The sequence below is a fragment of the Coregonus clupeaformis genome, unplaced genomic scaffold (genome assembly GCF_020615455.1).
Source record: "Coregonus clupeaformis isolate EN_2021a unplaced genomic scaffold, ASM2061545v1 scaf0116, whole genome shotgun sequence".
NCBI lineage: Eukaryota > Metazoa > Chordata > Actinopteri > Salmoniformes > Salmonidae > Coregonus > Coregonus clupeaformis.
In genome coordinates this window covers 40,001-65,000 of record NW_025533571.1, presented here as the reverse complement: position 1 = coordinate 65,000, position 25,000 = coordinate 40,001, and the positions used below count along the sequence as shown (strand labels likewise).

The 25,000-nt window shown below is 45.8% G+C and overlaps 1 protein-coding gene across 1 annotated transcript in view; it reads left to right on the top strand.

The window, feature by feature from the left end:
* LOC121580570 (receptor-type tyrosine-protein phosphatase mu-like) overlaps positions 1-25,000 on the top strand; it is a gene marked incomplete at its 3' end in the record, with an annotated part of 542,380 nt that overhangs the window by 494,108 nt on the left and 23,272 nt on the right. The window contains exon 26 of the mRNA XM_045213497.1: positions 12,719-12,816. Coding sequence (XP_045069432.1) covers positions 12,719-12,816 — 98 coding nt within the window. The remainder of the gene's footprint in view (positions 1-12,718; positions 12,817-25,000) is intronic.

The window sequence follows — 25,000 nt, the reverse complement described above, 5'->3', positions numbered from 1 at the left end:
TGCTGACTGCCGGCTCCGTGTACATTTTAATGTGTGGCAGGCTCAGTGTTGTTCAGAAGTTTTATGGCACGCCGTCTAGAGGAATACTATAGCTGTCCCCCACTACTTCACAGGAGAATAACGGTGTGTGTGTGTGTGTGTAGTCCCTTAACTGAGTGTGTGACAGCTGGAAGTGGTTTTCCAGGAGCTGCTCTTCTCTACTGCAGTATCTCCTCAAACCTCGATTGCTCCCTGACCTCTGGTTCCTTTCCAGCCTATTTTAAAACTGCTTTGTTCCAACCTCTCCTTAAAACCTCTCTCTAGACCCCTCCTCACTGAGAGGTGGGTGGGTGGGAATCTCCGGCATTGCCCTCGAATGGTTCAGGTCATATCAACGTGGCAGACGTTTCTCATGGGCATGGGTGTTTAAGTATCGTCCCCAGAACCTATTCACTATGGTGTCCCTCAGGGGTAAATTCTGGGCCCCATCCTTTTTCCCCTGTATATGCTTCCCCTTAGTGACATCATCTGCAATCATAACATTCCGTTTCACTGATATGTGGAAGACACGCAGCTCTATTTACCAATCAGACCCAGTGACCAAGCTAGCGTAGCTAACCTTCAGACCCAGTGACCAAGCTAGCGTAGCTAACCTTCAGACCCAGTGACCAAGCTAGCGTAGCTAACCTTCAGACCCAGTGACCAAGCCAGCATAGCTAACCTTCAGACCCAGTGACCAAGCTAACGTAGCTAACCTTCAGACCCAGTGACCAAGCTAGCGTAGCTAACCTTCAGACCCAGTGACCAAGCTAGCGTAGCTAACCTTCAGACCCAGTGACCAAGCTAGCGTAGCTAACCTTCAGACCCAGTGACCAAGCTAGCATAGCTGACCTTCAGAACCAGTGACCAAGCTAGCGTTGCTAACCTTCAGACCCAGTGACCAAGCTAGCGTAGCTAACCTTCAGACCCAGTGACCAAGCTAGCGTAGCTAAACTTCAGACCCAGTGACCAAGCTAGCGTAGCTAACCTTCAGACCCAGTGACCAAGCTAGCGTAGCTAACCTTCAGACCCAGTGACCAAGCTAGCGTAGCTAACCTTCAGACCCTGTGACCAAGCTAGCGTAGCTAACCTTCACAACTGTCTTGCTGACATCAAATGTTGGATATCTGACATTTTTCTCCAGCTTAATGATAAGAATCAGAGGTTGTTTTATTTGGCCCCCACATTGCTAGAACCCAGATTGTAAATAATCTTGGTCATTTTGTCCACCAATGTAAAGCCTACTGTCACGCCCTGACTCTGGGGACTCTTATTTGTTGAGTCAGGGTGTGTATTTTCTATGTGGTGTAGGTCTTTGTTATAAGTCTAGTATGTCTAGATCTATGTTGGCCGGTGGGGTTCCCAATCAGAGGCAGCTGTCGCTCGTTGTCTCTGATTGGGGACCATACTTAGGCGGCCTATTGGCACTAGTGGGTTGTGGGATCTTGTTCTGTATAAGGTTTGTACCTTAGGACTTCACGTGTCGTTTCGTTTATTGTTTTGTCGTGTGTTTATTCGTGTAACAAAACATGTTTGCATATCACGCTGCGCCTTGGTCTGACCCGTTCATCAACGATCGTGACACCTACGGCCAGAAACCATGCAGCTCGAGGTTCAGGTCAGGTCACGGTCTTCTTTGACCGTTGACCTGAACCTCGAGCTGCACGTAAAGGAGGGTTGTCCAATCCTGCTTTTATCGTCTAAGAAATATAACTAACTTTATTTCAGTCACTGATCTGGAGAAAGTTATACATGTTTTTATTTCCTCACGCCTAGATTACTGTAACTCTTTGCATACCTGTGTCAGTCAGAAACATACCCGTGTCAGTCAGAAACATACCTGTGTCAGTCAGAAACATACCTGTCTCAGTCAGAAACATACCCGTGTCAGTCAGAAACATACCTGTCTCAGTCAGAAACATACCTGTGTCAGTCAGAAACATACCTGTGTCAGTCAGAAACATACCCGTGTCAGTCAGAAACATACCTGTGTCAGTCAGAAACATACCCGTGTCAGTCAGAAACATACCCGTGTCAGTCAGAAACATACCTGTCTCAGTCAGAAACATACCTGTGTCAGTCAGAAACATACCTGTGTCAGTCAGAAACATACCCGTGTCAGTCAGAAACATACCTGTGTCAGTCAGAAACATACCCGTGTCAGTCAGAAACATACCCGTGTCAGTCAGAAACATACCTGTGTCAGTCAGAAACATACCTGTGTCAGTCAGAAACATACCTGTCTCAGTCAGAAATCACACCATCGCCTACAGTTAGTTTAAAATGCTGCAGCTCGGCTTTTAACAGGCACCAGGAAATGTAACCATATCACACCTATTTTAGCTTCTCTACACTGGCTACCAGTCACTTTTAGATACATTTTAAAATGCCCCATCCTATATCTCAGATCTTTCATCTCCTTACGAGCCAGGACGCAGCCTGAGATTGCAAGTTATTGTTTTTCATCATGAATCTTGTTCTGGAGGCAGCTCTACAGAATGGTCACTAGCTAGCACAAAGTCATAAAATATGATTTAAACCTAAACTTAACCCTAACCTTAACCACACTGCTAACCCGAATGCCTAACCCTAATCTTAAATTAAATTAAGAACATTTTTGTTTTCATGAATTTGTACAATATATAACCAATTTTGACTTTGCAGCTGGTCTATCTAAGAGGCAATCGCTCAGTTCTACCTCCAGGACAAGACTCAACAATATAGGTCAACCTGCCCTGAGATCCTCTGGTAGGGCATTGTTGTCCATTCCAAAGTCTAGGTTGAGACCATTAGGGACCCTAGACTTTGGAATGGTCTGCCAGAGGACATCAGGCTTGCCATTATGGACCCTAGACTTTGGAATGGTCTGCCAGAGGACATCAGGCTTGCAGACTCAGTGCCTCTTTTTCAGTATCTGCTGAAGACACACTTTTATAAAGATGCTTTTAATTTATGATTTCAATGTACGATTTAATTTAGCTATCTTTTTTTAAATTCCTCCTTCCTCCTGTCTTTGTTTCTTTGTTAGTACTTGTGTTTTATTATTATTTGATGATGTGAAGCACTTTGTTACTTGTATTGAACAGCACTATACAAACAAAGCTATTCTTCTTCTTCTTAGTGCTAGACTAAAAGGCCTGTTTAATGGAGAATCTGATAGTTCTTCTTTTAATGGAGAATCTGAGAGTTCTTCTTTTAATGGAGAATCTGAGAGTTCTTCTTTAAATGGAGAATCTGATAGTTCTTCTTTTAATGGAGAATCTGAGAGTTCTTCTTTAAATGGAGAATCTGAGAGTTCTTCTTTTAATGGAGAATCTGAGAGTTCTTCTTTAAATGGAGAATCTGAGAGTGCTTCTTTTAATTGAGAATCTGAGAGTTCTTCTTTAAATGGAGAATCTGATAGTTCTTCTTTTAATGGAGAATCTGAGAGTTCTTCTTTAAATGGAGAATCTGAGAGTTCTTCTTTTAATGGAGAATCTGAGAGTTCTTCTTTAAATGGAGAATCTGAGAGTGCTTCTTTTAATGGAGAATCTGAGAGTTCTTCTTTAAATGGAGAATCTGAGAGTTCTTCTTTTAATGGAAAATCTGAGAGTTCTTCTTTTAATGGAGAATCTGAGAGTTCTTCTTTTAATGGAGAATCTGAGAGTTCTTCTTTTAATGGAGAATCTGAGAGTTCTTATTTTAACCTCTAAGGGATCGGTGTCCCCTATAACGAGGTGTTATAACCTGCAGTAACAGTAACACTAGACACTTTATCTAACAAATTTGGCTTCATCTCTCACTTGGCAATAGGCCCCCATTGGATAATTTAGCATATACTGTAATACTGTGTGATATTGTGTTAGTGAGACACACACAAACCAGAGAAAACCTACACACCAGATGTCCCGCTTAGCTCAGAGTACCGCTCCCACACTTCTGAATAGTCAGAACGATCCCGCTGGGACGGGAGTGGGAGGGAGAGGAGTAGGATGGGAACCAGTTTGGGGAGACAGAGAGTCTTTCAGAGAGAGAGGGAGGAGGAGAGAGACTGGATGAGAGGAGTGGGAGGGGAACCAGTTTGGGGAGACAGGAAGTCTCTCAGAGAGAGAGAGAGTCTGGAGGAGAGGAGTTTGAAGGAAACCAGTTTGGGGACAAGGGAAGTCTCTCAGAGAGAGAGAGACTGGAGCAGAGGAGTTTGAAGGGAACCAGTTTGGGGAGACAGGAAGTCTCTCAGAGAGAGAGAGAGAGAGACTGGAGGAGATGAGTTTGAGGGGAACCAGTTTGGGGACACAGGAAGTCTCTCAGAGAGAGAGAGAGACTGGAGGAGATGAGTTTGAGGGGAACCAGTTTGGGGACACAGGAAGTCTCTCAGAGAGAGAGAGACTGGAGGAGAGGAGTGGGAGGGGAACCAGTTTGGGGAGACAGGAAGTCTCTCAGAGAGAGAGAGAGACTGGATGAGAGGAGATTGAGGGGAACCAGTTTGGGGAGACAGGAAGTCTCTCAGAGAGAGAGAGAGGCTGGAGGAGAGGAGTTTGAAGGGAACCAGTTTGGGGAGACAGGAAGTCTCTCAGAGAGAGAGAGAGGCTGGAGGAGATGAGTTTGAGGGGAACCAGTTTGGGGAGACAGGAAGTCTCTCAGAGAGAGAGCGAGACTGGATGAGAGGAGATTGAGGGGAACCAGTTTGGGGAGACAGGAAGTCTCTCAGAGAGAGAGAGAGACTGGATGAGAGGAGATTGAGGGGAACCAGTTTAGGGACACATGAAGTCTCTCAGAGATAGAGAGAGACTGGAGGAGAGGAGTGGGAGGGGAACCAGTTTGGGGACACAGGAAGTCTCTCAGAGATAGAGAGAGACTGGAGGAGAGGAGTGGGAGGGGAACCAGTTTGGGGACACAGGAAGTCTCTCAGAGAGAGAGAGAGAGACTGGAGGAGAGGAGTGGGAGGGGAACCAGTTTGGGGAGACAGGAAGTCAAAGGGGGAGGTGTGTGTATTTTTTTTAAACAACAGCTAGTGCACGATCTCTGATATTAAGGAAGTCTCGTGGTTCTGCTCACCTGTGTTATATCTAATTTTATTTATATATATATTTTTTTTTCACCTTTATTTAACCAGGTGAGCCAGTTGAGAACAAGTTCTCATTTACAACTGCGACCTGGCCAAGATAAAGCAAAGCAGTGCGATAAAAACAACAACAACACAGAGTTACATATGGAATAAACAAAACGTACAGTCAATAACACAATAGAAAATATATATACAGTGTGTGGAAATGCAGTAAGTTATGGAGGTAAGGCAATAAATAGGCCATAGTGCAAAATAATTACAATTATAATTTAGTATTAACACTGGAGTGATAGATGTGCAGAAGATGATGTGCAAATAGAGATACTGGGGTGCAAATGAGCAAAATAAATAACAATGTAAATAACAATATGGGGATGAGGTAGTTGGGTGGGCTAATTACAGATGGGCTGTGTACATGTGCAGTGATCGGTAAGCTGCTCTGACAACTGATGCTTAAAGATAGTGAGGGAGATAAGTGTCTCCAGCTTCAGAGATTTTTGCAGTTCGTTCCAGTCATTTGCAGCAGAGAACTGGAAGGAATGGCGACCAAAGGAGGTGTTGGCTTTGGGGATGACCAATGAGATATACCTGCTGGAACGCATACTACGGGTGGGTGTTGCTATGGTGACCAATGAGCTAAGATAAGGCGGGGATTTGCCTAGAAGTGATTTATAGATGACCTGGAGCCAGTGGGTTTGGCGACGAATATGTAGTGAGGGCCAGCCAACGAGCGTACAGGTCACAATGGTGGGTAGTATATGGGGCTTTGGTGACAAAACGGATGGCACTGTGATAGACTACATCCAATTTGCTGAGTAGAGTGTTGGAGGCTATTTTGTAAATGACATCGCTGAAGTCAAGGATCGGTAGGATAGTCAGTTTTACGAGGGCATGTTTAGCAGCATGAGTGAAGGAGGCTTTGTTGCGAAATAGGGAAGCCGATTCTAGATTTAACTTTGGATTGGAGATGCTTAATGTGAGTCTGGAAGGAGAGTTTACGGTCTAACCAGACACCTAGGTATTTGTAGTTGTCCACATATTCTAAGTCAGACCCGCCGAGAGTAGTGATTCTAGTCGGGCAGGCGGGTGCAAGCAGCGTTTGATTGAAGAGCATGCATTTAGTTTTACTAGCGTTGCAGAGCAGTTAGAGGCCACGGTAGGAGTGTTGTATGGCATTGAAGCTCATTTGGAGGTTTGTTAACACAGTGTCCAATGAAGGGCCAGATGTATACAAAATGGTGTCGTCTGCGTAGAGGTGGATCTGAAAGTCACCAGCAGCAAGAGCTACATCATTGATATACACAGAGAATAGAGTCTTCCCGAGAATTGAACCCTGTGGCACCCCCATAGAGACTGCCAGAGGTCCAGACAACAGGCCCTCCGATTTGACACATTGAACTCTATCTGAGAAGTAGTTGGTGAACCAGGCGAGGCAGTCATTTGAGAAACCAAGGCTATTTAGTCTGCCAATAAGAATGCGGTGATTGACAGAGTCAAAAGCCTTGGCCAGGTCGATGAAGACGGCTGCACAGTACTGTCTTTTATCGATCGCGGTTATTATATCGTTTAGGACCTTGAGCGTGGCTGAGGTACACCCATGACCAGCTCGGAAACCAGATTGCATAGCAGAGAAGGTACGGTGGGATTCGAAATGGTCGGTGATCTGTTTGTTAACTTGACTTTCAAATACTTTCGAAAGGCAGGGCAGGATGGATATAGGTCTGTAACAGTTTGGATCTAGAGTGTCACCCCCTTTGAAGAGGGGGATGACCGCGACAGCTTTCCAATCTCTGGGGATCCCAGACGATACGAAAGAGAGGTTGAACAGGCTGGTGATAGGGGTTGCGACAATTTTGGTGGCTAATTTTAGAAAGAAAGGGTCCAGATTGTCTAGCCCAGCTGATTTGTAGGGGTCCAGATTTTGCAGCTCTTTCAGAACATCAGCTATCTGAAGTTGGGTGAAGGAGAAGCGGGGGGGGGGGGGCGTGGGCAAGTTGCAGCGGAGGGTGCAGAGCTGGTGGCCGGGGTAGGGGTAGCCAGGTGGAAAGCATGGCCAGCCGTAGCAAAATGCTTGTTGAAATTCTCGATTATTGTAGATTTATCGGTGGTGATAGTGTTTCCTAGCCTCAGTGCAGTGGGCAGCTGGGAGGAGGTGCTCTTATTCTCCATGGACTTTACAGTGTCCCAAAACTTTTTGGAGTTAGTGCTACAGGATGCAAATTTATGTTTGAAAAAGTTAGCCTTCGCTTTCCTAACTGATTGTGTATATTGGTTCTTGACTTCCCTGAAAAGTTGCATATCGCGGGGGCTGTTCGATGCTAATGCAGTACGCCACAGGATGTTTTTGTGCTGGTCAAGGGCAGTCAAATCTGGGGTGAACCAGGGGCTATATCTCATGATAAGCTGTAGACCGTACTATTTACCAAGATATATTTTTCGTAGCTGTCTATTAACCACCCCAAACTGATGCTGGCACTAAGACTGCTCTCAACGAGCTGTATAGGGCCAAAAAAAATTGTAAGCATACTAGAAAGTGTGTGCCCTCAGGCCTGGAGAGAAGCTAAAGTTATTCCCCTACCTAAGAATAGCAAAGCCACCTTAACTGGCTCAAATAGCTGACCAATCAGCCTGTTACCAACCCTTAGTAAACTTTTTGAAAAATGTGTGTTTGACCAGATAAAATGCTATTTTACGGTAAACAAATTGACAACATACTTTCAGCACGCTTATAGTGAAGGACATTCAACAAGCACAGCACTGACACAAGTGACTGATGATTGGCTGAGAGAAATTTATGATAAAAAGATTGTGGGGGCTGTTTTGTTAGACTTTTCACATTATCGATCATAGTCTGTTGCTGGAAAAACGTATGTGTTATGGCTTTACACCCCCTGCTATATTGTGGATAAAGAGTTACCTGTCTAACAGAACACAGAGGGTGTTCTTTAATGGAAGCCTCTCCAACAAAATCCAGGCAGAATCAGGAATTCCCCAGGGCAGCTGTCTAGGCCCCTTACTTTTTTCAATCTTTACTAACGACATGCCACTGGCTTTGAGTAAAGCCAGTGTGTCTAAATAATAAAATAATATAATATAATATGCCATTTAGCAGACGCTTTTACCCAAAGCGACTTACAGTCATGTGTGCATACATTATGTATGCGGATGACTCAACACTATACAGGTCAGCTACCACAGCGATTGAAATGACAGCAACACTTAACAAAGAGCTGCAGTTAGTTTCAGAATGGGTGGCAAGGAATAAGTTAGTCCTAAATATTTCAAAAACAATACGCAGTGTATTTGGGACAAACCATTTACTAAACCCTAAACCTCAAATTAATCTTGTAAATGAATAATCTGGAAATTGAGCAAGTTGAGGAGACTAAATTGCTTGGAGTAACCCTGGATTGTAAACTGTCATGGTCAAAACATATTGATACAACAGTAGCTAGGATGGGGAAAAGTCTGTCTATAATAAAGTGCTACTTTGCATTCTTAACAGCGCTATCAACAAGGCAGGTCCTACAGGCCTTAGTTTTGTCGCACCTGGACTACTGTTCAGTCGTGTGGTCAGGTGCCACAAAGAGGGACTTAGGAAAATTGCAATAGGCTCAGAACAGGGCAGCATGGCTGGCCCTTGGATGTACACAGAGCGCTAAAAATAATATGCATGTCAATCTCTCCTGGCTCAAAGTGGAGGAGAGATTGACATCATCACTACTTGTATTTGTGAGAGGGATTGACATGTTGAATGCACCGAGCTGTCTGTTTGAACTACTGGCACACAGCTCGGACACCCATGCATACCCCACAAGACATGCCACCAGAGGTCTCTTCACAATCCCCAAGTCAAGAACAGACTATGGGAGGCGCACAGTACTACATAGAGCCATGACTACATGGAACTCTATTCCAGGATATTGTGTTATAGATATGTGGTAGTAGAGTAGGGGCCTGAGGGCACACACTTAATATGTTGTGAAATCTGTTATGAATGTATTGTAATGTTTTTAAAATTGTATAACTGCCTTAATTTTGCTGGACCCCGGGAAGAGCAGCTGCTGAATGGGGATCCATAATAAATACAAATACAAATGAGCAAACAATGCTAATCCAGAAGTGGCGCTCCTAGTGGCCACTTCTGGATTAATCAAAACTGAAAACTGAAATCTGTTATACCTTATTTCACCTGTGCAACTAGAGGCAAAAAAAAAACTCTAGATCATCTCCACACACATAAACGCATACAAAGCTCTCCCTCGCCTTCCATTTGTCAAATCTGACCATAACTACAAGCAAAAACTCAAACAGGAAGTACCAGTGACGCGCTCAATACAGAAGTGGTCAGATGATGGGGATGCTAAACTACAGGACTGGTTCAGACTGGAATATGTTCCAGGATTCATCCGATGGCATTGAGGAGTTTACCACATCAGTCACCGGCTTCATTAATAAGTGCATCGACGACAACGTCCCCACAGTGACCGTACATATATATCCCAACCAGAAGCCATGGATTACAGGCAACATCCGCACTGAGCTAAAGGCTAGAGCTGCCGCTTTCAAGGAGCGGGTCTCTAACCCGGACGCATATAAGAAATCCCGCTATGCCCTCCGACGAACCATCAAACAGGCAAAGCGTCAATACAGGACTAAGATTGAATCCTACTACACCGGCTCTGACTCTCGTCGGATGTGGCAGGGCTTGCAAACTATCACGGACTACAAAGGGACACAAGCCTACCAGACAATCTAAATGCATTCTATGCTCGCTTCAAGGCAAGCAACACTGAACCATGTATGAGAGTACCAGCTGTTCTGGACAACTTGTGATCACGCTCTCTCCGTAGCCGATGTGAGTAAGACCTTTAAACAGGTCAACATTCACAAGGCCACAGGTTCAGACGGATTACCAGGACGTGTACTCAGAGCATGCGCTGACCAGCTGGCAAGTGTCTTCACTGACATTTTCAAACTCTCCCTGTCCCAGTCTGTAATACCTACATGTTTTAAACAGACCGCCCCCAGGTGGTGAGGATAGGCAACAACACATCCGCCACGCTGATCTTCAACACGGGGGGCCCCTCAAGGGTGTGTGCTTAGTCCCCTCCTGTACTCCCTGTTCACCCACGACTACGTGGCCGACGCACGACTCCAACACCGTCATTAAGTTTTGCCGACGATACGACGGTGGTAGGCCTGATCACCGGTGACGATGAGACAGCCAATAGGGAGGAGGTCAGAGACCTGGCAGTGTGGTGCCAGGACTACAACCTCTCCATCAACATCAGCAAGACAAAAGGAACAGATCGTGGACTACAGGAAACGGAGGGCTGAGCACGCCCCCATCCACATCGACAGGGCTGTAGTGGAGCGGGTTGAGAGCTTCAAGTTCCTCAGTGTCCACATCACCAACAAACTAACATGGTCCAAGCACACCAAGACAGTTGTGAAGAGGGCACGACAGCGCCTCTTCCCCATCAGGAGGCTTAAAAGATTTGGCATGTGCCCTCAGATCCTCAAAGTTCTACAGCTGCTCCATTGAGAGCATCTTGACTGGCTGCATCACCGCCTGGTACGTCGACTGCTCGGCATCCGACCGCAAAGGCGCTACAGAGGGTAGTGCGTACAGCCCAGTACATCACTGGGGCCCAAGCTTCCTGCCTTACAGGAGAGAGAAGGAAAGAGACTTGAGGAGACTTAGAAGAGAGTACAGACTCACATCATGAGTGAATCAACAGAGAGAAGGATAGAGAGTTTTAACCAAGTTTGCCAAGCACACACACACACTCACACACTCACACTCACACAGGGGACTAAGCGTTGTGGGTCTACTGATCATAAAACTGTCATTAACCAGCTGCTACTGCTGCACTTCTCTGTGTGTGTGTGTGTGTGTGTGTGTGTGTGTGTGTGTGTGTGTGTGTGTGTGTGGACCTCCAGGTAATACATATTAACTATGCGGGAGGATGCACAGGGATTTACTTTCCTCTAATTAATTTGTCAGAAGTACGTTTCATCCAGTAGGCGGTTGATTAAAAACAATATTAATTTGAATTAACTAGATTCATAATTGAATTCCTATCAATTTGCAATTATTGCTCAGTGAAGTTTTAAATAGGGGATGGGTTGGATGGCTGCCCAGTGATTGGTTGTGACACATATGAACAGGCCTTATGGTGTGACAGGGTAGCACCTGGTGATTGGTTGAAACACACCAACACGGTCGTGAAGAGGGCACGACAACACCTCTTCCCCCTCAGGAGGCTGAAAAGTTTTTGCATGGGCCCTCATGTGTTCAAAAAGTTCTACAGCTGCACCATCGAGAGCATCCTGACTGGTTGCATCACCGCCTGGTATGGTGACTGCTTGGCCTCCGACAGCAAGGCTCTGTGGGTAGTGCGTACGGCCCAGTACATCACTGGGGCCGATCTCCCTGTCATCCAGGACCTTTATACCAGGCTGTGTCAGAGGAAGGCCATAAAATTGTCAAAGACTCCAGCCACCCAAGTCATAGACTGTTCTCTCTGCTACCGCACAACAAGCGGTACCGATGCACCAAGTCTGGAACCAACAGGACCCTGAACAGCTTCTACCCCCAAGCCATAAGATTGCTAAATATTTAGTTAAAGAATTAACCAAATAGCTACCCGGACTATCTGCATTGACCCTTTTTGACTCATCACATACGCTGCTGCTACTGTTTATTATCTATCCTGTTGCCTAGTCACTTTACCCCTACCTATATGTACATATCTACCTCAATGACCTCGTACCCCTGCACATCGACTCAGTACTGGTATCCTGTGTATAAATTATCATTACTCATCGTGTATCTATTCCTCTGGTTATAATTGTTCTATTTCTGTATTTTCTTTCTCTCTGCATTGTTGGGAAGGGCCCGTCAGTAAGCATTTCACTGTTAGTCTACACCTGTTGTTTACCAAGCATGTACCGAATGTATTTAATTTAAATAAAGGTTCAATGAAAAAAATATGTTTTGACACATATAAACAGGCTCTCCATCTCTCTCTCTCTCTCTCTCTCTCTCTCTCTCTCTCTCTCTCTCTCTCTCTCTCTCTCTCTCTCCATCTCTCTCTCTCTCTCTCTCTCACTCTCTCTCTCCATCTCTCCATCTCTCTCTCTCTCTCTCTCATATCTCTCTCTCTCTCACTCTCTCTCTCCATCTCTCTCTCTCTCTCTCTCTCTCCATCTCTCTCTCTCTCACTCTCCATCTTTCTCTCTCACTCTCCATCTCTCTCTCTCTCCATCTCTCGCTCTCTCTCTCCATCTCTCTCTCTCACTCTCTCTCTCTCTCTCCATCTTTCTCTCTCCCTCTCCCTCTCTCTCTCTCCATCTCTCTCTCTCCATCTCTCTCTCCATCTCTCTCTCTCTCCATCTCTCTCTCCATCTCTCTCTCTCTCTCTCTCTCTCTCTCTCTCTCTCTCTCTCTCTCTCTCTCTCTCTCTCTCTCTCTCTCTCTCTCTCTCTCTCTCTCTCTCTCTCTCTCTCTCTCCATCTCTCTCTCTCTCTTACTTCCTCTCTCTCTCCATCTCTCTCTCTCTCACTCTCTCTTACTTCCTCTCGCTCTCCATCTCTCTCTCCCTCGCTCTCTCTCTCTCTCTCTCTCCATCTCTCACCCCTCCCCACCAGGTCCGATGCAGGAGACAGTGTTTGACTTCTGGAGGATGGTGTGGCAGGAGAACACTGCTGCTATTGTCATGGTCACCAACCTGGTGGAAGTAGGCAGGGTGAGTACACTACTGACTGTCTGAAAGTACAGCCTATTCCATTACTTAGTGCTACGTCAGTAGGGACTGTGCCTAATGTGTGAATCTCAAATGACACACAATTCCTTCATACTACATGTCTATGTGGCTCTGACCAACAGTAGGGCACTATGTGAGGAGTAGGGTTCTATTTGAGACGAGGCCTATATGTTTCAGGCTCTACTGTTCCGTACAGCTCTACTGTACCATAGGGCCGTTTGGTAAGTTGCTGCTGTACTTAGTGAGCTGTGTCCCTGCCAGTTAGCTGCTCTCTATCTCCCTCTTTCTCTCTCTCCCCTCTCTTTCCATCTCTACACTCTCTATCTCTCTCTGCCTCCCCCCCACCCTATCCTCTCCCCTTTCTCCCTTCCCCCTCCCCCTCTCTCTCTCCAGATCATTGTGAGGAAACTGATTGATGGTGTTCATTATGGTGGAGGAGTTGAGGCGAGTGACTGATTGACTGGCTGACTACTGTTACTGCTGACTGCATCTGTAGCAGGAGAGTAAAGATACTAGACGGATACCACGCCACCAGGCAGACAGACAGACAGACAGACAGACAGAACAAGCAAACAGACAGACAGACAGACAGACAGACAGACAGACAGACAGAACAAGCAAGCAGACAGGCAGACAGACAAGCAGGCAGGCAGGCAGGCAGGCAGGCAGGCAGGCAGGCAGGCAGGCAGGCAGGCAGGCAGGCAGGCAGGCAGACAGACAGACAGACAGAACTGGCAGACAGACAGACAGACAGACAGACAGACAGACAGACAGACAGACAGACAGACAGACAGACAGACAGAACAAACAAACAGACAGACAGACAGGCAGACAGACAGACAGACAAGCAGACAGACAGACATGCAGGCAGACAGAACAGGCAGACAGACAGAACACAGACAGAACACAGAAAGACAGAACTGGCAGACTGAGTGATGTTCATCAGAGTAAAAGCTGTCTCTCCTTACAGTAGATAGGAGTGGTGTAACTGTCCTTACAGTAGATAGGAGTGGTGTAACTGTCCTTACAGTAGATAGGAGTGGTGTAACTGTCCTTACTGTAGATAGGAGTGGTGTAACTGTCCTTACAGTAGATAGGAGTGGTGTAACTGTCCTTACAGTAGATAGGAGTGGTGTAACTGTCCTTACAGTAGAGAGGAGTGGTGTAACTGTCCTTACTGTAGATAGGAGTGGTGTAACTGTCCTTACAGTAGATAGGAGTGGTGTAACTGTCCTTACAGTAGATAGGAGTGGTGTAACTGTCCTTACAGTAGATAGGAGTGGTGTAACTGTCCTTACAGTAGATAGGAGTGGTGTAACTGTCCTTACAGTAGATAGGAGTGGTATAACTGTCCTTACAGTAGATAGGAGTGGTGTAACTGTCCTTACTGTAGATAGGAGTGGTGTAACTGTCCTTACTGTAGATAGGAGTGGTGTAACTGTCCTTACAGTAGATAGGAGTGGTGTAACTGTCCTTACAGTAGATAGGAGTGGTGTAACTGTCCTTACAGTAGAGAGGAGTGGTGTAACTGTCCTTACAGTAGATAGGAGTGGTGTAACTGTCCTTACAGTAGATAGGAGTGGTGTAACTGTCCTTACTGTAAATAGGAGTGGTGTAACTGTCCTTACAGTAGATAGGAGTGGTGTAACTGTCCTTACAGTAGATAGGAGTGGTGTAACTGTCCTTACAGTAGATAGGAGTGGTGTAACTGTCCTTACAGTAGATAGGAGTGGTGTAACTGTCCTTACAGTAGATAGGAGTGGTGTAACTGTCCTTACAGTAGATAGGAGTGGTGTAACTGTCCTTACAGTAGATAGGAGTGGTATAACTGTCCTTACAGTAGAGAGGAGTGGTGTAACTTGTTATTGAGTGGCTCTTTTGTGGAGACTTTAGAGTCTTGGGTACACAGAATAAATAGAGAATATGGATCTCATTTACTATCTCAAGTACACACACACACACACAGTCACACACACACACACACACACACACACACACACACACACACACACACAGAATGGCGCCAGAGGGGATGGCTGCCGTTTATAACTTATTGTGTACATAATGTTGATGCTACTGTCTCTTATGACCGAAAAGAGCTTCTGGATATCAGAACAGCGATTACTCACCTCGAACTGGACGACAATGTTTTCTTTAATGAGTCGGATGCGAAGGATTTAATGTTGCTCCCTGACAAGGCCCAAATCCCCGTCATTCGCATGAGAAAATAAGGAAATACAGGGGGGCGGAGATTAGGCTGCCTTGTGAGAATTCTTCTGCGAGTGTGTCTATTTGTCAATAACAGCTGGTGCGCGATGTCTAATATTAAGGAAGTCTCAAGGTATTGCTCGCCTGAGGTAGAGTATCTCATGATAAGCTGTAGACCACACTATTTACCAAGAGACTTTTCATCTATATTCTTCATAGCCGTCTATTTACCCACACAAACCGATGCTGGCACTAAGACCCCACTCAATGAACTGTATACGGCCATAAGCAAACAAGAAAATGCTCATCCAGAAGCGGCGCTCCTAGTGGCCGGGGACTTTTAATACAGGCAAACTCATTTCTACCAGCATGTCACGTGCAACCAGAGGAAAAAAACTCTAGACCAACTTTACTCCACACAAAGAGACGCGTACAAAGCTCTCCCTCGCCCTCCATTTGGCAATTCTGACCATAATTATATCCTCCTGATTCCTGCTTACAAGCAAAAACTAAAGCAGGAAGCACCAGTGACTCGGTCAATAAAGAAGTGGTCAGATGACACGGATGCTACGCTACAGGACTGTTTTGCTAGCACAGACTGGAATATGTTCTGGGATTCATCCAATGGCATTGAAGAGTTTACCACCTCAGTCACCGGCTTCATCAATAAGTGCATCGACGACGTCGTCCCCACAGTGACCGTACGTACATATCCCAACCAGAAGCCATGGATTACAGGCAACATCCGCACTGAGCTAAAGGCTAGAGCTGCCGCTTTCAAGGAGCGTGACACTAATCCGGACGCTTATAAGAAATCCCGCTATGCCCTCCGACGAACCATCAAACAGGCAAAGCGTCAATAAAGGACTAAGATTGAATCCTACTACACCGGCTCTGACTCTCGTCGGATGTGGCAGGGCTTGCAAACTATTACGGACTACAAAGGGAAATCCAGCCGCGAGCTGCCCAGTGACGCGAGACTACCAGACGGGCTAAATACCTTTTATGCTCGCTTCGAGGCAAGCAACACTGAAGCATGCATGAGAGCACCAGCTGTCCGGACGACTGTGTGATCACGCTCTCCGTAGCCGATGTGAGTAGGACCTTTAAACAGGTCAACATTCACAAGGGCGCTGGGCCAGACGGATTACCAGGACGTGTACTCAGAGCATGCGCGGACCAACTGGCAAGTGTCTTCAATAACCTACATGTTTCAAGCAGACCACCATAGTCCCTGTGCACAAGAAAGCGAAGGTAAATGACTACCACCCCGTAGCACTCACGTCGGTAGCCATGAAGTGCTTTGAAAGGCTGGTCATGGCTCACATCAATACCGTCATTCCGGAAACCCTAGACTTCGCATACCACCCCAACAGATCCACAGATGACACAATCTCAATCGCACTCCACACTGCCCTTTCACACCTGGACAAAAGTAACACCTATGTGAGAATGCTGTAAATTGACTACAGCTCAGCGTTCAACACCATAGTGCCCACAAAGCTCATCACTAAGCTAAGGACCCTGGGACTAAACACCTCCCTCTGCAACTGGATCCTGAACTTCCTGACGGGCCGCCCCCAGGTGGTAAGGGTAGGCAACAACACATCTGCCACGCTGATCCTCAACACGGGGGCCCCTCAGGGGTGCGTGCTCAGTCCCCTCCTGTACTCCCTGTGGCGGCACATGACTCCAACACCATCATTAAGTTTGCCGACAACACAACGGTGGTAGGCCTGATCACCGACAACGATGAGACAGCCAATAGGGAGGAGGTCAGAGACCTGGCAGTGTGGTGCCAGGACAACAACCTCTCCCTCAACGTCAGCACGCCCCCATTCACATCGACGGGGCTGTAGTGGAGCGAGTCGAGAGTTTCAAGTTCCTTGGTGTCCACATCACCAACAAACTATCATGGTCCAAACACACCAAGACAGTTGTGAAGAGGGCACGACAAAGCCAATTCCCCCCCAGGATACTGAAAAGATTTGGCATGGGTCCCCAGATTCTCAAAAAGTTCTCCAGCTGCACCATCGAGAGCATCCTGACTGGTTGCATCAAGTGTCATATTATGTCTATGTACAGTGTTAGAGTTCCTGAGTGGCGCAGTGGTCTAAGGCACTGCATCGCAGTGCTAACTGTGCCACTAGAGATCCTGGTTCGAATCCAGGCTCTGTCGTAGCCGGCCGCGACCGGGACTCATGGGCGGCGCACAATTGGTCCAGGGTAGGGGAGGGAATGGCCGGCAGGGATGTAGCTCAGTTGCTAGAGCATGGCATTTGCAATGCCAGGGTTGTGGGTTCGATTCCCACGGGGGGCCAGTATAAAAAAAAATATATGTATTCACTAACTGTAAGTCGCTCTGGATAAGAGTGTCTGCTAAATGACTAAAATGTGTTGTAATGATGTGCAAATGGGAAAGTAAATAAACATCCTCCTCTCTTCTCTCATTCCTCTCCTCTTTCCTCACTCCTCTTCTCCTCCCATCTTCTTCACACCTGTTTAGCTGTAGTTCTATCCTCAGAGGCCTCTGATAGGCCGTCTGTTATATGATCCTTGTCCAATGGCGTTGCAGCACAGTTGGTCACGGCGCCGGTGGGGACATGAAATCACCCCAACCCATCTGCTCTGTTACTGCCGCCGTGTGTGTGTGTGTGTGTGTGTGTGTGTGTGTGTGTGTGTGTGTGTGCATGTGTGCTCTGAACACCACCGCTCCACTGATGAAACCCCCCCCACACACACACACACACACAGATGCCCTACTCTCCCTTGATTAGACTGTTGGTTAGTGATGTGACCCGTCATGATGTATGAGAGGGTTGGTTAGTGATGTGACCCGTCATGATGTATGAGAGGGTTGGTTAGTGATGTGACCCGTCATGATGTATCAGAGGGTTGGTTAGTAGCTTTCTGTCTGCTTGTCTCTTGTCTGTCCGTCCGTTCCGTCCGTTCATCTTTCTGTCTGTCTGTGTATGATTGGGTATGTACGATATATGACGTGCATACGTGCGAGTGTGTGTAAATCTGCACATATGTAGGAAGCATTTTTCGCCCAAAGGCTGTCCCCAGGGTGGGAAATTAACTTTTTGGTCCATTAGCCGCAGCCCAATTTTTACCAGCCACTTCCAAACATGTATCAGACAGTTTTTTTCACATTTTAAATCACAGAAGACCCATGCACATGTTTTGTCATGTTAAAACAACATTTATTGAATGGTTGAGAAAAATTGATTGCGTTGAAAAAAATGTTATATCTATCAGCATTTGGTTGGTGGCTGGTGTTAATTTCCTGGCTGTCCCCAAACCCATCACTGGGGGGTCGACTCATTTAAAGTGATCCAATAACGTAATGGGTTTTGGTTGAATTAATTCCCACTGGAGAGAGACAGCAGTGATCTCCAATCTAGGACTGTCATCAGGGATTTACTACAGGGACTGTCAGAGAGACAAGAGACAAACCCCAACTTCTCTCTCCATCTCTCTCTCTCTCTCTCTCTCTCTCTCTCTCTCTCTCTCTCTCTCTCTCTCTCTCTCTCTCTCTCTCCATCTTTCTCTCTCGCTCTCTGTTTCTGTCTCTCTCTCTCTCTCTCTCTCTACTCTCTCTACCTCTCTATATCTCTCTCTGTTTCTCTCTCTCTCTCTCTCTCTCTCTCTCTCTCTCTCTCTCTCTCTCTCTCTCTCTCTCTCTACTCTCTCTACCCCTCTATATCTCGATCTCTCTCTCCATGTCTCTCTCTCTCTCTCTGTTTTTCTCTCTCTCTCTCTCTCTCTCTCTCTCTCTCTCTCTCTCTCTCTCTCTCTACTCTCTCTCTCTACTCTCTCTACCTCTATATATCTCTATCTCTCTCTCCATGTCTCTCTCTCTGTTTCTGTCTCTCCCCTTCTCCCTGTCTCTCTCAGTATGTTTCTCTCCATCTTTCTCTCGCTCTACCTCTCTCTCTTTCTCTTCACTCTCTTTCTCTCTGTCTGTATAACTCTCTCTTTCTGTGTTACTCGATACTCCATTTAAGCTCTAATGACTGCATACACTTCTGAATGAGGAAATGTAATCTGGTTTGCTGCGTTTTGCTGTGTGTGTGTGTGTGTGTGTGTGTGTGTGTGTGTGTGTGTGTGTGTGTGTGCGTGTGTCTGTGCGTGTGTGTATCGCATTTATTCCTCATAAAAAATTACCATTCTAAAATAAAACCTCCATGGTTTGGTTTCATCCTCGATTTCCCCCTTTTCTGCTCATCTAACAATGTGAAGAGTGTAATGGAACGGCAGGTAATGTTGCACTCTGATGATACCGAGGGTGTGTGTGTCTACCTTAAACATTATTAGATTTCCTTATTATTGCCATTATCTTTGGTGTTCATTTACAGAAGTTTTCATTTCTTTATGTCATTATGAGACATAAAGGTGGATCATATACAGTGGGGAAAAAAAGTATTTAGTCAGCCACCAATTGTGCAAGTTCTCCCACTTAAAAAGATGAGAGAGGCCTGTAATTTTCATCATAGGTACACGTCAACTATGACAGACAAATTGAGAAAACAAAATCCAGAAAATCACATTGTAGGATTTTTAATGAATTTATTTGCAAATGATGGTGGAAAATAAGTATTTGGTCACCTACAAACAAGCAAGATTTCTGGCTCTCACAGACCTGTAACTTCTTCTTTAAGAGGCTCCTCTGTCCTCCACTCATTGCCTGTATTAATGGCACCTGTTTGAACTTGTTATCAGTATAAAAGACACCTGTCCACAACCTCAAACAGTCACACTCCAAACTCCACTATTGCCAAGTCCAAAGAGCTGTTAACGGACACCAGAAACAAAATTGTAGACCTGCACCAGGCTGGGAAGACTGAATCTGCAATAGGTAAGCAGCTTGGTTTGAAGAAATCAACTGTGGGAGCAATTATTAGGAAATGGAAGACATACAAGACCACTGATAATCTCCCTCGATCTGGGGCTCCACGCAAGATCTCACCCCGTGGGGTCAAAATGATCACAAGAACGGTGAGCAAAAATCCCAGAACCACACGGGGGACCTAGTGAATGACCTGCAGAGAGCTGGGACCAAAGTAACAAAGCCTACCATCAGTAACACACTACGCTGCCAGGGACTCAAATCCTGCAGTGGCAGACGTGTCCCCCTGCTTAAGCCAGTACATGTCCAGGTCCATCTGAAGTTTGCTAGAGTGCATTTGGATGATCCAGAAGAGGATTGGGAGAATGTCATATGGTCAGATGAAACCAAAATATAACTTTTTGGTAAAAACTCAACTCGTCGTGTTTGGAGGACAAAGAATGCTGAGTTGCATCCAAAGAACACCATACCTACTGTGAAGCATGGGGGTGGAAACATCATGCTTTGGGGCTGTTTTTCTGCAAAGGGACCAGGACGACTGATCCGTGTAAAGGAAAGAATGAATGGGGCCATGTATCGTGAGATTTTGAGTGAAAACCTCCTTCCATCAGCAAGGGCATTGAAGATGAAACGTGGCTGGGTCTTTCAGCATGACAATGATCCCAAACACACCGCCCGGGCAACGAAGGAGTGGCTTCGTAAGAAGCATTTCAAGGTCCTGGAGTGGCCTAGCCAGTCTCCAGATCTCAACCCCATAGAAAATCTTTGGAGGGAGTTGAAAGTCTGTGTTGCCCAGCGACAGCCCCAAAACATCACTGCTCTAGAGGAGATCTGCATGGAGGAATGGGCCAAAATACCAGCAACAGTGTGTGAAAACCTTGTGAAGACATACAGAAAACGTTTGACCTGTGTCATTGCCAACAAAGGGTATATAACAAAGTATTGAGAAACTTTTGTTATTGACCAAATACTTATTTTCCACCATAATTTGCAAATAAATTCATTAAAAATCCTACAATGTGATTTTCTGGATTTTTTTTTCTCATTTTGTCTGTCATAGTTGACGTGTACCTATGATGAAAATTACAGGCCTCTCTCATCTTTTTAAGTGGGAGAACTTGCACAATTGGTGGCTGACTAAATACTTTTTTTCCCCACTGTAATTAACATTTTAGTCATTTAGCAGACGCTCTTATCCAGAGCAATTAGGGTTAAGTGCCTTGCTCAAGGGCACATCGACAGATTTTTCACCTAGTCGGCTCGGGGATTAGAACCAGCGACCTTTCGGTTACTGGCACAACGCTCTTAACCACCAAGCTACCTGCCGCCCCTATAATCAGCAAATTGGATAGAAAATACTTGACAAATACTATATATATGTATATATATATATATATATATATACTACCGTTCAAAATTTTGGGTCACTTAGAAATGTCCTTGTTTTCGAAAGAAAAGCAATCAAATTGATCAGAAATACAGTGTAGACATTGTTAATGTTGTAAATGGCTATTGTAGCTGGAAACGGCTGATTTTTTATGGAATATCTACATAGGCGTACAGAGGCCCATTATCAGCAACCATCAGTCCTGTGTTCCAATGGCACGTTGTGTTTGCTAATCCAAGTTTATCATTTTAAAAGGCTAATTGATCATTAGAAAACCCTTTTGCAATTATGTTGTGCTGGTTTGAAGAAGCAATAAAACTGGCCTTCTTGAGACTAGTTGAGTATCTGGAGCATCAGCAATTGTGGGTTCGATTACAGGCTCAAAATGGCCAGAAACAAATAATTTTCTTCTGAAACTCGTCAGTCTATTCTTGTTCTGAGAAATGAAGGCTATTCTATGTGAGAAATTGCCAAGAAACTGAAGATCTCGTACAACGCTGTGTACTACTCCCTTCGCAGAACAGCGCAAACTGGCTCTAACCAGAATAGAAAGAGGAGTGGGAGGCCCCGGTACATTTATATACACTACATGACCATAAGTATGTGGACACCTGATCGTCGAACCTCTCATTCTTAAATCATGGGCATTAATATGGAGTTGGTCCCCCCTTTGCTGCTATAACAGCCTCCACTCTTCTGGGAAGGCTTTCCACTAGATGTTGGAACATTGCTGCGGGGGACTTGCTTCCATTCAGCCACAAGAGCATTAGTGAGGTGGGGCACTGATGTTGGGCGATTAGGCCTGCCTCGCAGTCGGTGTTCCAATTCATCCCAAAGGTGTTCGATGGGGTTGAGGTCAGGGCTCTGTGCAGGCCAGTCAAGTTCTTCCAAACTGATCTCAACAAACCATTTCTGTATTGGCCTCGCTTTGTGCACGGGGGCATTGTCATGCTGAAACAGGAAAGAGCCATTCACCAAACTGTTGCCTCAAAGTTGGAAGAACATAATCGTCTAGAATGTCATTGTATGCTGTAGCGTTAAGATTTCCCTTCACTGGAACTAAGGGGCCTAGCCCGAACCATGAAAAACAGCCCCAGACCATTATTCCTCCTCCAAATCAAATGTATTGGTTGCATACACATATTTAGCAGATGTTATTGCAGGTGTAGCGAAACGCTTGTGTTCCTAACTCCAGCAGTGCAGTGGTATCTAACAATTCACAACAATACACACAGATCTAAAAGTAGAAGAATGGAATGAAGAAATATCTAAATATTAGGATGTCGGAGTCCGGAGTATAAAGAAATATATGTGATGGGATGTATAGACATTATAGACAGTATGTGGATAGAATATTTAGTATATCTGTAGAATACGTAGGATAGAGTACTATATATAGAGAAATAGCTGAATAGGATGGACTTGACGAGAATACAGAATATTCATATGAAATGAGTAAAACAGTATGTAAACATTATTAAAGTGACTAGTGTTCCATTATTAAAGTGACCAGTGATTTCATGTCTATGTACATAGGGCAGCAGCCTCTAAGGTGCAGGGTTGAGTAACCGGGTGGTAGCCGGCTAGTGACAGTGACTAAGTTCATGGCAGGGTACTGGGTGAAGGCCTTTTTCACCACACTGTGGTGGGTGGGTGGACCATTTCAGATTGTCAGTGATGTGTGTACGCCGAAGAACTTGAAGCTTTTCACCATCTCCACTGCGGTCCAGTCGCTGTGGATAGGGGCGTGCTCCCTCTGCTGTCTCCAGACGTCCATGATCAGCTCCTTCGTTTTGTTGACGTTGAGGGAGAGGTTATTTTCCTGGCACCACTCCGCCAGGGCCCTCACCTCCTCCCTGTAGGCTGTCTTGTCTTTGTTGGTAATCAGGCCTACTACTGTTGTGTCTTCTGCAAACTTGATTATTGAGTTGGAGGCATGCGTGGCCACGCAGTCATGGGTGAACAGGGAGTACAGGAGGGGCCCCTTTTGTTGAGGATCAGTGTAGTGGAGGTGTCGTTTCCTACCTTCACCATCTGGGGGCAGCCCGTCAGGAAGTCCAGGACCCAGTTGCACAGGGCGGGGTTCAGACCCAGGGCCCCGAGCATAATGATGAGCTTGGAGAGTACTATGGGGTTGAAGGCTGAGCTGATGTCAATGAACAGCTTCCATGTCTGTCAGGCCATCTTACTAGAGGCTAGAGCTCCACCAAACTTTACAGTTGGCAATATGCATTCGGGCAGGTAGCTTTCTCCTGGCATCCGCCAAACCCAGATTCTTCCGTCAGACTGGCAGTTGGTGAAGCGTGATTCATCACTCCAGAGAACGCGTTTCCACTTCTCCAGAGTCCCAATGCCGGCGATCTTTACACCGACGCTTGGCATTGCGCGTGGGGATCTTAGGCTTGTGTGCGGCTGCTCGGCCCTGGAAACCCATTTCATGAAGCTCCTGACAAACAGTTATTGTGCTGACGTTGCTTCCAGAGGCAGTTTGGAACTCGGTAGTGAGTGTTGCAACTAAGGACAGATGATTTTTACGCGCTACGCCCTTCAGCACTCGGCGGTCCCGTTCTGTGAGGTTGTGTGTCCTACCACTTCGCGGCTGTGCCGCTGTTGCTCCTAGACGTTTCCAATAACAGCACTTACAGTTGACCGGGGCAGCTCTAGCAGGGCAGAAATTTGATGAACTAACTTGTTGGAAAGGTGGCATCCTATGATGGTGCCACGTTGAAAGTCAGTGAGCTCTTCAGCAAGGCAATTCTACTGCCAATGTTTGTCTATTGAGATTGCATGGCTGTGTGCTCGATTTTATACACCTATACGGGTGTGGCTGAAATAGCCGAATCCACTAATTTGAAGGGGTGTCCACATACTTTTATATATATATATATAGTGTGTTTATATACAGTACCAGTCAAAAGTTTGGACACACCTACTCATTCAAGGGTTTTTCTTTATTTTTACTATTTTCGGCAATGTAGAATAATAGTGAAGACATCAAAACTATGAAATAACACATATGGAATCATGTAGTAACCAAAAAAGTGTTAAACAAATCAAAATGTATTTTATATTTGAGAGTCTTCAAATAGCCACCCTTTGCCTTGATGACAGCTTTGCACACTTGGCATTCTCTCAACCAGCTTCACCTGGAATGCTTTTCCAACAGTCTTGAAGGAGTTCCCACATATGCTGAGCACTAGTTGGCTGCTTTTCCTTCACTCTGCGGTCCAACTCATCCCAAACCCTCTCAATTGGGTTGAGGTCAGGTGATTGTGGAGGCCAGGTCATCTGATGCAGCGCTGCATCACTCTCCTTCTTGGTAAAATAGTCCTTACACAGCCTGGAGGTGTGTTGGGTCATTGTCCTGTTGAAAAACAAATGATAGTCCCACTAAGCGCAAACCAGATGGGATGGCGTATCGCTGCAGTGTGCCTTGAATTCTAAATAAATCACAGACAGTATCACCAGCAAAGCCCCCCCACACCATCACACCACCTCCACCATGATTCACGGTGGGAACCACACATGCGGAGATCATCCGTTCACCTACTCTGCGTCTCACAAAGACACAGCGTTTGGAACCAGAAATCTCAAATTTGGACTCATCAGACCAAAGGACAGATTTCCACCGGTCTAATGTCCATTGCTCGTGTTTCTTGGCCCAAGCAAGTCTCTTCTTCTTATTGGTGTCCTTTAGAAGTGGTTTCTTTGCAGCAATT